Below are 15,800 nucleotides of genomic sequence, written 5' to 3'. Positions count from 1 at the left end.
AGTAGTTCCTACTGTCCTAAATAGTCAGTCCTCTGGTGTGAGAAAACTGCCCATTCTCCAATACTCAATTTTGGGACAATGTGTTAGAGCAAGTGATGACCAGAAGATCTCCATGCAGTACTGGATAATACATGATTAGGATCTGTTCCAGCCTGGTATCAAGCCCAAATTATACCCTGGAGGATCAGTTGCACCAGGGAATGGGTGTGAGGAGGAGAGTGCAACCATTTAGTTTCCTTGGACCCCTCAGGGACTTTTGATGCCATTGACCATGACAGTGTGGTGGCCTGGGAATTCCCTCCGCCTCTCTGCCCTGAGCCTCTGCAGCTCAGGAGAGGCTGAATCGGAGGAACCCTAGCCTGCACAGGAGTCCCCGCCTCCAGGGCCGGCTGAGCTGGGGCAGGGCCTTGGATCTGAAGCGCCTGCACCTGTGCCGGATCCTCAGGAGCAGGCACCAGGTGAATCCACTCTGGCTCCGGAGGTGATTGAGTGCCTACAGTGCCTACAGGTGCACCTCTCCCAGCCCTGTTAGGGGAAGGTGAGTCTCCCCCTGGGTCCAGTAACCCTCCAGCCTCTCCTGAGCTGCAGAGGCTCAGGGCAGAGAGGCGGAGGGAACTGGTTTCTCCTAGGAGGAGTGCTCGCCTTAAGGCCAGGAGAGGCGGGTCTCCTGGGGGCCGGGACCGCCCCTGGCCTCAGAGAAGATAAAGGCCAGACAGCCTGGTCCCAGGTTGCGGGAGCAACGTTGTTGATTACCTGCTTCTGCCCGGACCCAGACCTGTCCTTCCAGAGTTCCCGTCCCCGCCCGGCTTCCTGCTTCGGACCCCGCCTCGCTCTTTGTGAACTGTTTCCAGACTCGTGACCCAGGACCGGACTTTGACCACGCCAACGGTAACCTTCCCCCCGGGACCAGCACAGACATCCCTCTGGACCAGATATCCTGGCTGAGCTTAGTAGGCATGGTGTTACAGTGGCTTTGGTTCTTACTGGGTGATTGGTCACAGAGGGACCACTCATTGACTGTTTAACATCTATGAAATTGCTTGGAGAAGTCTCATGGGAATTCAGGCTGAAGTGTCATCAATGTGTGGAAGATAGAAGTATAGCGTCTAGATCAAAGGAAGTAATAGTACTGCTCCAACCTGCATTGGTCAGACCCCACCTGGAGTCCTGTGTCCAGCTCTGGGGACTACAGTTTCAGAAGGATACAGCCACACTTGAACATGTGCAGAGGAGAGGGACCAAGATGACCAAGGGCCTGGAAACCAAGCCTTATGAGGAACAGTTGAGGGAGTTGGGTATGTTTAGCCTGGAGAAGAGAAGACTGGATGGTGATATGATAGTCAACTTCAAAGATCTGAAGGGCTGTCACATGGAAGATGGAGCAAGCTTGCTTGTTTTCTGCTGCTCCAGAGGGGATGACCTGAACCAATGGATTCAAATTCCAAGAAGGGAAATTCTGACAAAATATTACAAAGAACTTGCTGGGGGTAAGAGCTGTTCGACAATGGAATAGGCACCCTCAGAAGGTGGTGGACTCTCCTTCAATGGAGGTTTTAAAGCAGCGGTTGGATGGCAATTTCCAAGCGATTCTTTAGTTGTGATTCCTGTATTGCAGGGGGTTGGACTAGATGACCCTTGGCATCCTTTCCAACTCTACAATTCTATGTTTCCATGATACCCTCCTCTCCTTCACTTCCCTGTCTATTCAATCAAGTTCCGTTGCTGAACTTATGAATTGGTGCCTTGAGGCAATACTAGGACTCATTGGGTCCTTCCCATACCCAGTGGTTTGTTATGTGTCTCTACTGTGGATCTGGTCCTGTCACCTTAACCTAGCTCTTCTCACCTTGGGGCAGTGCCACATATTCCCTCACAGAAACATGGGGCAATATGACCCACAATGAATACCCTGAGGCAAAAGTGCCTGCAGAGGGAAGGAAGAGCTCAGTATAGGCTGTCTTTTCTGCTCTGCTCTGCTCTGACCGCTGATTCTGAGTCAGGGAAGCTGTAAGGCAGGAATGACAGCTTTTGTGGGGGCTCTGGCTTAGGTCAGTTTAACCCACACTGCCACTGAGAGGGACAAAAGTGCCCTTTGGAGGGACATCCAGTATGAATGTTCCAGTTGATGAAGGCCATTGTGTTTCCTCTGTGGGGATGCTGAAAGAGAAGGCAGATCTGCTCGGTCATATTAGATTTCTCTTTCAAAGCAACTTTCCCCATTGTTTCCATGGCCAATTTGTCACTGAAGCTTTGAAGGATGTGCGTGGTTCCCATGGCGTGCAAACGCCCAGCTTCTGTTTGTTGTGTGGGGCAGCTCTGTAGGAAGGTTGGTGTGACTGAACACTTGGTGAATGAAGCTGGGGAAGAGGGAGGGAGAGATAAAGCAGCGAGGGGGTTAGAAGATGGCAGTGCAGGCGTTCCCTGTGGCTCTGCATGACACTCAAAGCATCTTCCCAGCAATATTTCTCCCTTTTATATATATAAAAAATTAAGGGCACTTTGGTGGCCTTTAGCAGTAAATCAAGGTGAATGCTGTGATGTTTGCCTTTGCTGTGAACTTGCAAGAACAGAGTTCCTTCCGATGCCTCCTCCCTCTCTCCCTCCCTCTCCTTGTATGTGTGAAGAATCTTTTCACACAACATGAACCAAAGGGAATCTTGACTTTAAAATATTAACACAATGCACGTTGGGTTGTCTGCCAGCTTTCGCTACTTTGCAAGCTGCTGCTGCTGCTGATCGTAATGTGGTTGTTACTGTCAGGAATGTAGTTTGTTCTTGGGACCTTTCCCAACATCTGTTTTGTTTTTGACGGCTTTTGTGGGTGGGGAGGTTTTGACAGCAGCAAGAGCCTCCACTCCTTTTGTAGACCCCCACAGTTTATCTGGGCAGATGCCATCACCCATAGAGCTAACTTTCTCCAATTTTCCATGAGCTCCTTGGTGAAGTTTTTGGGTCTTTTCAACAGGGAGCTAGCTACTCAGAGCCTTATTCTGGCAGATCTTGGCTGTTCTGGAACATTCACTTTTCCAAGATGAGGAAAGCCTTCAGGGACCTCTGTTTCCAGGTACTCTGATGGAGTCACCTTGGAGTCTGATGGAAAGCCTTCAGGGACCTCTGTTTCCAGGTACTCTGATGGAGTCACCTTCCTCACTGGGAGGAAACTTTTAGCAGCTCCCTGGCTGGAAAAATTCAGCAGGGAGCTCAGAAGACTAAGCAGCAAAAAGAACATGGGCCTGAGGGAGCCACTCTCCTTCAGTTTGTCACCTTTCCAGTCCCAGTGGCAAGGCCCTTGGCTGAGGCACTGATGGGCCAGAAGGGGGTTTTACACTGGAATGGGACCAGGACCAGTGGCTCACCACCCCTGCAGTAGGACATAGATGTGGCCTTTGTCAAGCAAGTCTTCCTGTAACAAAGGAAGACTGGGTTCCTCTGATCTCTGGTTGCCTTCAAAGAACATTGGGAAACTTTAGTTGTTCAACATGGAGCTGTCAGACATATATCTAGAGCTGAGGGTGCTTCCAAGTGCAGTTCAAAGTGCTGGCCATTGTAGCAATGGATGTGGAACTAAGTAGGAAGGTTTAGAACAGCAGTAAGGAGAGAAAATCTTAGTGACACAGAAGGAAGGCACAGGTTAAGAGGAAAGCAATAATAATAATAATAATAATAATAATAATAATAATAATAATAATAATAATTTATTTATACCTCTCCCATCTGGCTGGGTTTCCCCAGCCACTCTGGGCGGCTTCCAACTGAATATTAAAAACAGTACAGCATCAAACATTAAAAACTTCCCTAAAGAGGGCTGCCTTCAGATGACTTTTAAAAGTAAAATAGTTGTTTATTGCTTTGACATCCGCTGGGAGGGCATTCCACAGGGCAGGCGCCACTACCGAGAAGGCCCTCTGCCTCATTCCCTGTAACCTTACTTCTCGCAATGAGGGAACCGCCAGAAGGCCCTCGGCGCTGGATCTCAGCGTCCAGGCTGAACGATGGGGGTGGAGACGCTCCTTCAGGTACCAGGAAGGGATTCAGCACACAAAGTAGAGAGAGCGAGAGCAGGAGGGTCAGAGAGAGTTAGGAGTTAAAGGAAGCTTGTTTAAAGAAAGTTCTTTGTTTTATAATACTCTGCCCTGATCCTTATTGATAATTAACACCACATTTGAAACAGTCATCACATTTTACATACCTGCCAACATTTCGGGAGGGCAAAGTGGAACACCCCTCCTACCATCCCACCTGCCCAATCTCTGTTGGTGTACAGCAATAAATACATAAAACCGTACAGTAAAACAATACCAAAAAGTTAAAAACTGACATCACTTGACCACTGTGGAAAGATGTATCCTTAATGCCTGCACCCTTAAATGCCTGCATAGGCCTGGCTGAATTGAAAAGCTTTCAGCAGGCATTTAAAAGTTGGTACAGAAGGCACCCACTGAATCCATTGGCAGAGAGTTCCACAGGATTGGGCAATGACACTAAAGGCTCAGTTTCTTGTTACTGTCAAATGAGCCTTGCCAGCTCATGGAATGACCAACAATGTTCCTACATATGATCTCAGGGATGTGTTACCCATGGAACACAACCCTAAAAAATAAAACCTGATTGGAATGGATGAGAATTGCAGAACAGCACTATGTGGTATATGCCACAGAGGTCAGGCCTGTAGTCTCTCACTTTCTGGCCCATCGTGATGTCAGCTCCAGAAACTGCAAATGGCTACACAAATGTGTGTGTGTGTGTGTGTGTGTGTGTGTGTGAGAGAGAGAGAGAGAGAGAGAGAGAGAGAGAGAGAGATCAAAGACTTGTCTCCTGCTCCTGCTAAGTTTCTTAGGTGCTGGTGCTCTTTTGAAAATGTGCCTTCCTTAGAAACAATAAGAATCTGGAAGGAGATTTCCCAAAACCTTGGAGTGGCTACATCCCTTGTTTAATTTATAACTCAGGCGAAGTTCTTCCATTTTATTAAAACAGAGAAGCTGCGACAATTATTTTCATAATTAACTGACTCTCCAAATTAACGCCAATTACACTGTGTAATCATGATTAAGATTATGCATTAATCAACTGCTCCAAGTTAGTGATTAGGCTCTTTAATGACTGCAAAGAACTTGCATGGAGGTGTGGGTGGGTGTGCGCAGCTGTCACCCAGAAGGAGTCGGGAGCTGCAGTGGCAGCAACCCTGGAATTTGCACGCAGGTGCCACTGAGTTGCTCCATCCTGTGAGCAGAGGATGAGCGCATGGACCATGGCAGGCAATGCACATCTGGATTCTAGCACAAAGGAACTGTAGCAACAGAGCTGAACGAAATGGGACATGAAAGGTCTCCTAATATAGCATAGAGGCAAGGATGGGTTTTTCAATTCATCATTCTAGAGTTCTTGCAGTCTGCCCTTCTATAGCATGCCGTACAGAACTGTAGCTGACCCTTGCCAAGTCATGGAACAGAGGTGACTCCCTTATTGATAAATTTCACGAGTAGATCAGGCATTCAGATTGTCTGCTGAGCTATGGCGAGTCTTATACTGAGTCAGACCATTGGCCCACCTCACTCAATATTGTGTATAATGACTGGTGGCAGGTCTCCAGGATTTCAGAAAGGAGTCTCTTTCAGACTCTCTAAGGGTCCCTATCTTCCAGGGACAGTCCTGGATTTACAGAAGCTATCCCAGTTTCTGATTTGATCCTGGAATGTCCCACTTTTCCTTAAGATGTCCCTATTTTCCTCAAGGCAATGTTGGAAGATTTGGTAGGACATTCCTACTTTCATTGGAGAAATGTTGGAGGGTATGGAGTTATCTGACCCCGAGCCACCTGAAGGCAGCCCTGTATAGGGAAGTGTTTTAGTGTTTAATGTTTTATTATGTTTTTATATATGTTGGAAGCTGCCCAGAGTGGCTGGGGCAACCTGGTCTGATGGGCAGGGTATACATAGCAATCATCATCATCATCATTGAATAGGATGTCCCTATTTCCATCAGAGAAATATTGGAGGGTATACTCTCCCAAGCCCACTTGGAGCTGCTGCGGATGGAATCTGGGACTTGCAAGGCAGAACCTCTGCCACTGAGCTCAGGAGATGCTCAGAGTTGAGAAAAGCCCTGCTGGATCAGATCAGAGGCCCATCTAGGCCAGCATCCTGTTCTCACAGTGGCCAACCAGATGCCTCTGGGAAGCCTGCAAGCAGGACATGAGCGCAAGAGCATTCTTCCCATTTATGGCTTCCACCAGCTGGTATTCAGAAGGGCCCACTGCCTCTGACAGTGGAGGCAGCACATAGCCATCATGGCGAGTAGCCAGTGACTAGCCGTCTCTATGGATTGGTCTAAATCCCTTTCAAAGCCACCCTCAGAATGGGCTGCTTGAATGCAATGGTGTCGCTTTCCAGGTTTTCTGCAGCCCCCCTGGATGCAGCAGGGGAGATTTGCTTTGTCGCCTTGTGTTTGCAGCAAAGCCCTTTCTGCCTAATCTGGGGCTCCCAGCTGCTGTCCAGCCCCCCAATCCCAGTTGTATTGCCTTCCTTGGAAGAAAAGCTTATTATGTCCAAATGGATGCCTGGAGTGCTAATTTATTTCGGATCAAGTGCAAATGTAATCCCAATCCCAAAGCTGCTGTATTGTATCGTATAAGAAGGCAGGGCAGGAAACAGAAAATCTTCTCTTGAAAGGGAGCAGCCTGAGAGGGACACAATATCCTCCGTTTATTAACCAAAGCGACATAAAGCTGGCTGTCACTTCAATGTGATACGAAAGGCAGAGCAAATCTCTGCATGGCATTTGGTGGGGAAAGGGTGGCGCTTATAGCTAGGCTGCTTCAGCTGGTCCCAGGTGCTCCATGAAGGATGGCGAGGCAGTGGGACAGCCCAGATATCCGCCCCACAACCCCATTTAACTGCGGGGGAGCAGCTCCCTGCTCTGTCTGCCAGTTGGAGCTGCCACCTTCCCCGTCTCAGCTCATGCTGGGCAGAAGGAGCAGATGCTCCCCTGTCTCTCCACATTAAGTGTTTCTGTTGCTGGAGGATGCTTGGCAAGGGCTCGGGACTCTTCCTAATGTAGCGCTCAAACGAGAAGGTCCTCTTTGACTGTATTATTTTGAATAATTGATCCCTTCAAGTTGGAGTCAGAGTGCTGCTGTGATGGAAAAGGGTTGTCATCTCATAAATACTTCATGGGGAAGATGATGGGAGTCATCTCGGATGGTACTGGGGGTGGGGAAAAGCTAGCAGAGCTCATTGCTAGCAGAGCTGAGTGCCACCTTAGATTGGCCCCAGAAGGATCCTCCCCTCAGATATGGGATTCAGAGCATTGCAGTATCTATTTATTTGTTTTAAATCTATGCCACCATTCTTGCCCAAGGACAACCAACAGCAGCTAGCAGCCATCCACATATTAAAAGAATATAACAAATTATCTCAGAGTTGCAGCAAAACATGCAAGCAAGAACTCCTAAGGAACTTGAGGGCTTTCTGGATGTTGAGGGACACCGGAGCCACTTCCCTCCTTGTTTGAAAACAAATGGGCCAGTGAGATGCAGTAGTTAGAGTGCTGGACCATAAAGCAAGCTGAGTGAACCTAGGCAACTGCAACTCTCAGCTATCTCACAGGGTTGTAATACTCTTTTATCCTCCATTCTTGAGAACATCAAGAACGACTGAGCTGGTAGAGGCTATTGACACCATCCTGTGCCATTTTGCTTGATCTGCTCTCATTGAAATGCAATTAATTGAGGAGGAGGAGGAGGAGGAGGAGGAGGAGGAGGAGGAGGAGAATGCTCCCTTTGAGTGTTCTAGCTGGTAAGAGTGTTTTTATCAGACTCTTTGCAGTTTGTTTGACTGTTTCACGACAGGCTCAAGTGATGGGAGCTGGTGATGGGGAGTGGTCAGGGTATGGGCAAGACTTCCCCTTTGGCTGATATGAGCCAGCCAGTCACATGTTTGAAGCAGGTTGACATGGGACTCACAGGGTGGGGGCAGGGCGCCTCTGCTGATGCTTAGAATTGCTGGTCAGGTTCTGGCAGGCCCCTCCCTTGAAATATTGCTTTGGGGAGGGGTTAGTTTAGAGAAAGAGCGAGTAAGAGGCAACATAATAGAAGTTTATAAAATTATGCATCACATGGAGAGAGTGGGTGAATAAAAGTTTTTATCTGGCTCTCAAAATGCTAGAACTTGCAGACATCCAATGAAGCTGAATGTTGGAAGATTCAGGATGGATAAAAGAATGTCCTTTCCTAATGCAGAGTTGAACTATGGCACTTGCGCCCATAGGAGGTAGTGATGGCCCTCAAGCTAGATGGCTTTAAAAGAGGATCAGACAGATTCGTGGAGGAGAAGGCTTTGGTGGCCACTGGCTATGGTGGAGGCTATGCTCTGCTTCCATGTTTGGAGGCAGCAATGTCTCTCAATTCCACTTGCTGGAAATTGTAAAAGGAGAGGAGAGGGCTTTTGTGCTCGCATCCTGCTTGCTGGCTTCCCTTTGGGGCATCTGGGTGGCCACTGTGAGAATGGGATGCTTGACTTGATGGGCCATTGGCCAGATCCAGCAGGCTGTTCTTAGGTTCTCATGGGACAACTGCTGAAAACCTATTTATTTTAGCAATCCTACCCAAAGATATAGTTTAGTTACCAATATTTGTCTTAAAGGTTTTGCTGATTTTACCTGTGCTTTTATTGATAGTTTTATTATGGACACATCTTTGTGAGTCTTCTGATTGACTGTTCTCTGACTTTTTAAAGTACAGTACTGAGATAAATAAACAAATCCTCTGCCTGCATTCTTAAAAGTACATTTCCCAGCTTTTATAGCTGCAGCGATCAGCTTGAAAAATGCATAACTAGCGCCAGGTGACATTTGGGAAGCTCTTGGGGGTGGGGGTGGGGGGACCTTCAATTATGATAAATGCATAATGGTGCTTCTGTATTCCCTGTGGACTTTATTGTGTGTGTCCCTCCCACCTGGCCGTAGGCAAAAGCAAAATAAACAGGTACAAAATTGCTCTGAAATTGCAGATTTTAGAGACTCTCCTTGGTGTAGAATTCAGGCACCTTGATGGCAAGAATGGAGATTTAATTGCTGGGTGCAACTTCCTTTGGACTCCCACTGGGAGGACTTTCATCCCAATCCCCACTCAGCCATCAAGCACCCAGGATGAACTTGGGCAGCCCTGCTTCCTCAGCCTCCTTTTCCTCGCAGGGCTGTTGTGAAGATAAAAAAAGGAGATAACGCTCCCATGGATTATCTTGGCAGAAGGCAGGCTAGCATTCAAATCAATAAAATATAATTAAGTGCCTGGAGAACTGCAAAGGATCCAGCCGTGTTAAGAAACAGCAACAGACAAGCTCTCCTGACACTGGAAAGGGAAGCTGGCTTTCCGCTAATGAATCGGGAGATCCATCTGTTACTGGCTGCATCTGCGTATTTCATTCATCCATTAATTATTTTGAGTTGCTTGTTAATCAGAGAGTGCCTGGTTGAGGTCCCTCAACACTGTTTCACAGGAGAGCAAGGAGGGGGAAAGGAGGAAAGGAAGGAAGGCATGAGATTCCCCCTCTCCACGTCTCTGAAACAAGGAGATACAATTACATGATTTCCGCCTGGGTTCTGGTGCTTCAGTTGGAGAGGTTGTCAGTGGGGAATAGAGGACAAGCCTTGAAAATGCAGAGCCAAGAAAGAAAGAAAAAGCTTTGCAATGCTGTGACATGAACTGCTCTGCCTTTGGGGAGAGATAATGGCATTAACAACTTCTGAACAGCAAAAAGCAGGCCTTCTATGGTGTGTGCATTGCAGCAACCCAGACTGTTCCTCTAAGTTGGCTCAGAATGAAGTTTCTGCTTGTCTGAACTCAGAGGCAAATCTGAGGAGAGCAGGCAGAAAAGGGGGGGCAAAGAGAACCTGATGTCTAAAACTAGGGAAGAACTTGAGGACTCTGGGAGGAAAGAAAAATTGATTTATATTGGCTAACTTACTCATCAACAGCCCAAGCCATTTGCTGAACTGTTGGGTGCTACAGAATCTTCATGAACATTCTATTTCAGAAGAAATATGTTTGTTTTGAAAAGTTGGATAGTTGTAAAATCTTAAATTTCTAGATGGAGCAGTTGTGCATGGAACTGAGTAGAAGGGGCACTACCCTAAAGTTAACCCTGAGTGATGTCCACAATCTGCTGCAAGGTATTAGTGCAGTCAGGAACAATGGATACAGTTTACTGAATTTGAAAACACTGCAGCTATTGTCCCAGTTGGACTAGTATCTTGCAGCTGGTTGTGGACACCACTCAGGATAAAGTCCAAAATTCCCATCCCTTCTAGTTATTTCCATGAGCAGCCTTTTGTCTGATCCAGTGGAACTGGGAGCTTGTACTCTGATCTTATACTCTTAAACTGTTGTGAGAGATGAGGAACGTTGGTGTTTAAACCTTATGATGAACCAAACACATAAGGGATTTGTATGCTAAACGGGGAGAGTAGAGACTTGCCTTTAATGTGTGGAGGGGGAGGAGTGCTAATGAAGTAGAATCCTACATAGATGATGCTGCACACTTCAAACATCCCATTCTAACTCTGCCACAACTTGGTTTACTAAATCTATGGAACAATCAATTGAAAAGTTTCATCTCAGGAATTCTTGACATGGATGCTGGCCAGAACCTCAGTTGCCCCCAAATAGAAAACCTTGCAGGACTTGGTGGGAGGGATGCAAAACTGAATTTCACACAATTAAAATAGCCAACCAATTATCCCATGGCAGCCTATATGAAGCTTAAATGCCACATCAAATAGTGCCTTGCTTTCATCCAGTCAATTTCCCAAAGAGAGCTATATTTTAGGGTGAGCCTTGGCTTGATTGACCAATCAGAATTCCCAATCTGTACCCAGTCATGTGTCTCAACTATCTCCCTTCCACCCAACACTGACACCCACAATTCACAAACATTTACTACATTCAGATTGAGGGAAGAAGCTACTATGCTCTTGCAAAGATGTGCCATCTGACTCTAGGAAGGCAAGGCAAGACAGAAAGTTGTACCTTCACAGAGTCATTTCACACTCCCTGTGACAATATGGCTACACTAAAGGCACATTGATGTTTTCCATGGTCAACATGGAACAAGCAAAGCAAAGATGCACAACCCCAGATATGTAATAGGCATTTATCTGGGGGAAGATAATGCACATGGCTGGATGTGTCTCCTTGGCACACAGGTGTGTTTAATGCCTCAAACCCTAGTGTGCCTCTGGGGACCCCAAACAGGTGAAGCAGTGCTGAGAGGTGCAACTGGAGTCTTGATATTGAGCAGCCTTGACCTGGACAGTGATGACATTCTGTTCTTTCCTTGCAGGAGGAATCTTTGAATATACAGACGGCCCAAATGCCCAGATAATGAATGCGGAGGAGCAAGCCTTCCGATTCTCAGCAAACATTATCAATAGGAATAGAACACTGCTACCCAACACAACCTTAACCTATGATATCCAGAGGATAAGCTTCCATGATAGCTTTGAAGCCACGAAGAAAGGTGAGTATGGAACAAGTCCCTCTTCCTCCATAGTTTTTGGGTCCTGTCCAGTGAAGGACTTCACGGACAAGAACTTTACAGGTTAATGTGCTTGCTTGTTGTGCCTGAACTTGGGAGTTATTGGGCTTGTGATCTAACCCCATTTCTGCTGCCCTTCCTCAGTAGGCCTGGTGTGTTATGAAACCCATGAAGAACATACAGGGTTTAGCTTTCTGTGGGAGATACATGGATGCCACCCTTGGGGCAATCATTTCTTGAAGTCATGTTAGCAGAGAGTGAGGTCGGCAGTGACTGGCTCAATATCACACCCAGTGATCTTCATGGGTTGAGTGGGGATTTGAACCCTGTTCTCCCATGTCCTAGTCTAACACTCTAACAACTACACCACAGGCAGAAGAATAGATGATGGGAACATGGTGTTGAAGAATGGAGAAAACCAAAGAGGAAGTTGAATGCAGGTCTAGAGATGGGAGGCGGGATTGACTAGATGACCCCTTGTGTCCCTTCCAACTCTACAACTCTATGATTTGGCCTGTTGACAGGAGGGAAGTGGGCAGGCCAGAAAAAACTAGAAAACTGAGCCTTTTGTGGGTAGAGGGGCTGGGCTCTGCCCTTGTAAGAGCACCAGGCACCGTTGAAGGGTTGTACAGAAAGAGAGAAATTCTGCCAATGATCGCTGCCATCATCAATTTCCAGCAAAAGTGGTCACCAAAGTGCCACACTTCTTTGCATTAGTTCTGCATTATTGCTGAATCAGATCTCCACAGGAACTGAGCCTGGTGCCAAGAAGTCCTGGTGCCACAGAAAGCCTTGCTTGCTATCCTCTGTCCAGGCGACTAAACATCCAATAACCCAAACCTAATTAAAGCTTTTTAAAAAAATAAAAATAAAATCTTATGTGATTCCATCTAGAGCTGAAGCTAATGGAATGTGACAAGTAAATAAGGATTAGGTTTTTTAAAACAAACAAACAAACAAAAACCATGCACACATAGCTTCGATTGAATATGGCTTCGATTGGTAGAACGGTACTGTTTTTCTTTTTTGGGGCAACATCTTTATTGAAAGTTCAAAAAGTACATAACCATACATGCACCAAATGTGGTGAGACACAAATGAAAAGAGAGAGAGAAAAAAAACCAGAACCTGTGCAGAAGAGAAAACAAAGGAGGGGAGGGGAAAACCCCCAAAACTATATATTTTACAAGGTTGTTATTGTACTTCACCAGATCTTAACCCATTACAGTATTTGTAAGAATGGATTCCAAATATCATTGAATTTGCCCATGACACTGTTACTGCTGCCACATAATACGTGCTCCACATTTGTAAGAACATAACTTTTAGGATGGCAGCAGCTACACTTCGGAAATCCCTATCTATTGATATCAAGCAGGCACCTTCACTGTTTGTACTCTTTTTGGCACCTGACAAAAACAGTTTTGTTTCAGCAAACCTACCCAGATGGTTAGAAAGTTGATACATGTTTTATTTTGTTCTAAATCTCCTGTTAACTTTTCAAAAGTCTTAAATTATTGTTAATTTTTTTTGACAATAATTTTATTGCTTGATCTTTTTTTGTAAACCTCTTTGAATAGTTTTTAAAAAATAATAATAATTGAGCGGTATATAAATATAATGAAATAATAGACAAACAAATGCCTTTCATGGAAAGTAAGAAAAAGAAAGCAATTCTTGAGCCCACGGGTCTGCCTGTATCTCCCACACTTTAATTGGCTTATTTGCCAGGCTACATTACTCACATTTCAAATGGGGAAATTTAATTTCCAGCTTAGAAATCCCTGTAATATTTCCATGGTTACACTTTTTTTTTTTTTTGGCTAGCTTGTTCCTAATCCCCCCCCCCCCCACAATGTGATGTGGCTAAGAACAAGTGACCTTGAGGAATGATGGGGATTTGTAATCTTGTGTTGACACGTCCATGTTTTAAAAAAAAGAAAAAAGTTTATACTGGAGTTTACTTTAAAGGGTCACCACATTTTCAAATGTGTCTTTCTTGTCAACTTTGTTTCTGTTTTCCAGGCTTGAGAAACTGAGGCTGGAGAATAGGGGCTTTGCCAAGTCTCTCCAGTTAGACCAGGGCTGAGTCAACATTTCAACCTGGCTTGTTTTCTTCCCCCAGTTACAAACTGGACCTCCCTGAACAAAAGCACTCACCCTAAATTCTCTCATGAGAAAAAGAGCTTCTTCTAGCTGCTCCTTTGTGTTTCAGCGCCTTAAAATTAATTTTGCACATGGCAGCCTGAAAATTTATGGACCTAGCCGAAAATATGTGTTGCTCTTCCAGTAGAGCTCGTTGTAAATGGAGACCCTTAGGATGCATCTGCTGTGTTCTTACAAGAGCAGAAGTGCATCATTCTGCTCCTCCTTTATTCAGGGGCTCCCAGCTGCATGTCCTAGGAGATCCAGTGGGGCAACTGATTATCTAGTAACAACTGTGGTTTTCTAATGAGGAAGTGGGAATCTTTTGTTGTTGTTGTTACTACTACTACTTTTATTTATTTATTGCCTGCTCTTCACCCTAAGGTCCCAGGGTGGGTCACAACATTAAAACACACTATTAAAAACAAATTGAAACAACTTACAACCATAAAAATAAGGTGGGTCCTACAAGATGTACCTGGTGTGTCATAAGCCAGGCTAAAAAGGTGGATTCTCCAAAAGCTGTACAATGAGGGTGGCAGACACCTCTGTGCGGAGGGAGTTCCACAGCTTAGGGGCCACCACAGAGAAGGCCGTCTCCTGGGCCACCCCACCCCGAGCCCCTGAAGGTAAAGTAACTACCAAGAGGGCCCCCTCTGTTGATCTCAGCACCTGAGAGGATCTGAAGGGAAGGAGGTGGTCTTTTGGATATTTGGGGCCTGAGTCATTTTGGGGCAACTTGAATTGGGCCTGGAAACAAACTGGCAACCAATTTTAAAACAGAGGTTATAGGAGATCTAAATGGAACACCAGCCACAAATCTGACTGCTACATTTTTAACCAACTGAAGTTTCTGCATTGTCTTCATGCACAGCCCCATGTAGATCTAGGCTCTGAGGGTGGGATACCAAAGAGAATTTGTGACCCTATGATCATGGCTCTCTGTTTGGATCTCTGCTGAAGGTAATACAAGCCCTTCTGGGACAAGAGAACAACATTGCTCAACAAGAGGCAGGTGTCTTCTATACTTTTTGCCACTGAAGTTTCCTTAGACTCTCCCTTCTTCATGTTATCTTGGGACTGACATGTGAGCATTATGTGCAGCTTTTCTGAAGATTCATGCACAGTATGTCAAATCACTGGGAAGATGAGGGGGCATTTGTATGTTCAAGGTTTGAACTGGTTGTCTGCATCAGAGAGTCTGTGTGGGGAAGTGGTTAGAGTGTCAGACCAGCCTTCAAACCTTGGCTCAGTCATGAAACTCACTGGGTGTGGCCTTGGGCCAGTCACGCACTCTCAGCTCAGCCTGCCTCTAAGGGTTGTGGCGAGGATTAAATGAAGAGGGGGAGAACCATGTGCAGCACTGTGAGCTCCTAGGAGAAAAAAGTAAGAGGTTCTGCCTTTCTTAATAGCCACTGTCAGGTGTTTGCCTGAAAGTCCAAAGGGGACTTCAAAGCATGCTTGACTGAAAGTGCATAGAAGCCTTCATGCAATCAGTAACTCTCATAAACCTCCCACATACAGGTCATGGGGCTTGCATAAACCCTCCTGCTCCTCTACACGCTTTTAACCCTTATGCTTTCAGGCAAAAGCCTGAAACGGCTCATGCAGGGTGGAAATCCCACACACTACATGGGCTGCTAAATCCATCACCAGTTGAATAACTCAGTTTTGTTTTGTCTTGTCAGTAAAATTCTCTGTCTAACAAGAGATGAAATATATTCTGTTGGCTTCCTTCCCCCACCAGCCATAAGCAAGCATCTTTTCCCTGGCGAAAGGATGATTAAACAAAATATTCTCCTAATCTGCTAAATGAAGGGCTTCGTCTGGCCTTGAGGATGAGCCCTCCATAAAAACAGGCTAAGTGGGAGGGTTGTGCATGCTGTTTCCCCAAAAATTATCCTAGAGCACACATTTTGGTGTGACTGATTAAATATGACTGGTCAGGGCTGCTTCAAACATTACAATGCAATACATTACAAGTGAGATGTGTGCCTTTCTGTAGCTTACCCCATTAGCATGTGGGAGAGAGGCATGGCCTTTGACATAAGCATCATGGTCTGTGGTGGTATGAATAATAAGATCCTCAGGTGGGTTTGAGTTACTGGTTCAGTGAATTAGGGA

At 45.9% G+C, this 15,800-nt stretch overlaps 1 protein-coding gene across 1 annotated transcript in view; it reads left to right on the top strand.

Annotated features, from left to right (window-relative positions):
• Positions 1 to 15,800, top strand: part of GRIK3 (glutamate ionotropic receptor kainate type subunit 3) — a 190,187-nt gene that overhangs the window by 107,382 nt on the left and 67,005 nt on the right. The window contains exon 2 of the mRNA XM_082233235.1: positions 11,337 to 11,513. Within this exon, the coding sequence (XP_082089361.1) occupies positions 11,337 to 11,513 (177 nt within the window). The remainder of the gene's footprint in view (positions 1 to 11,336; positions 11,514 to 15,800) is intronic.

The sequence above is a fragment of the Podarcis vaucheri genome (genome assembly GCF_965113315.1).
Source record: "Podarcis vaucheri genome assembly, chromosome: 7".
NCBI classification, from domain to species: Eukaryota; Metazoa; Chordata; class Lepidosauria; order Squamata; family Lacertidae; genus Podarcis; species Podarcis vaucheri.
This window is presented reverse-complemented; position numbering and strand designations above follow the sequence as displayed.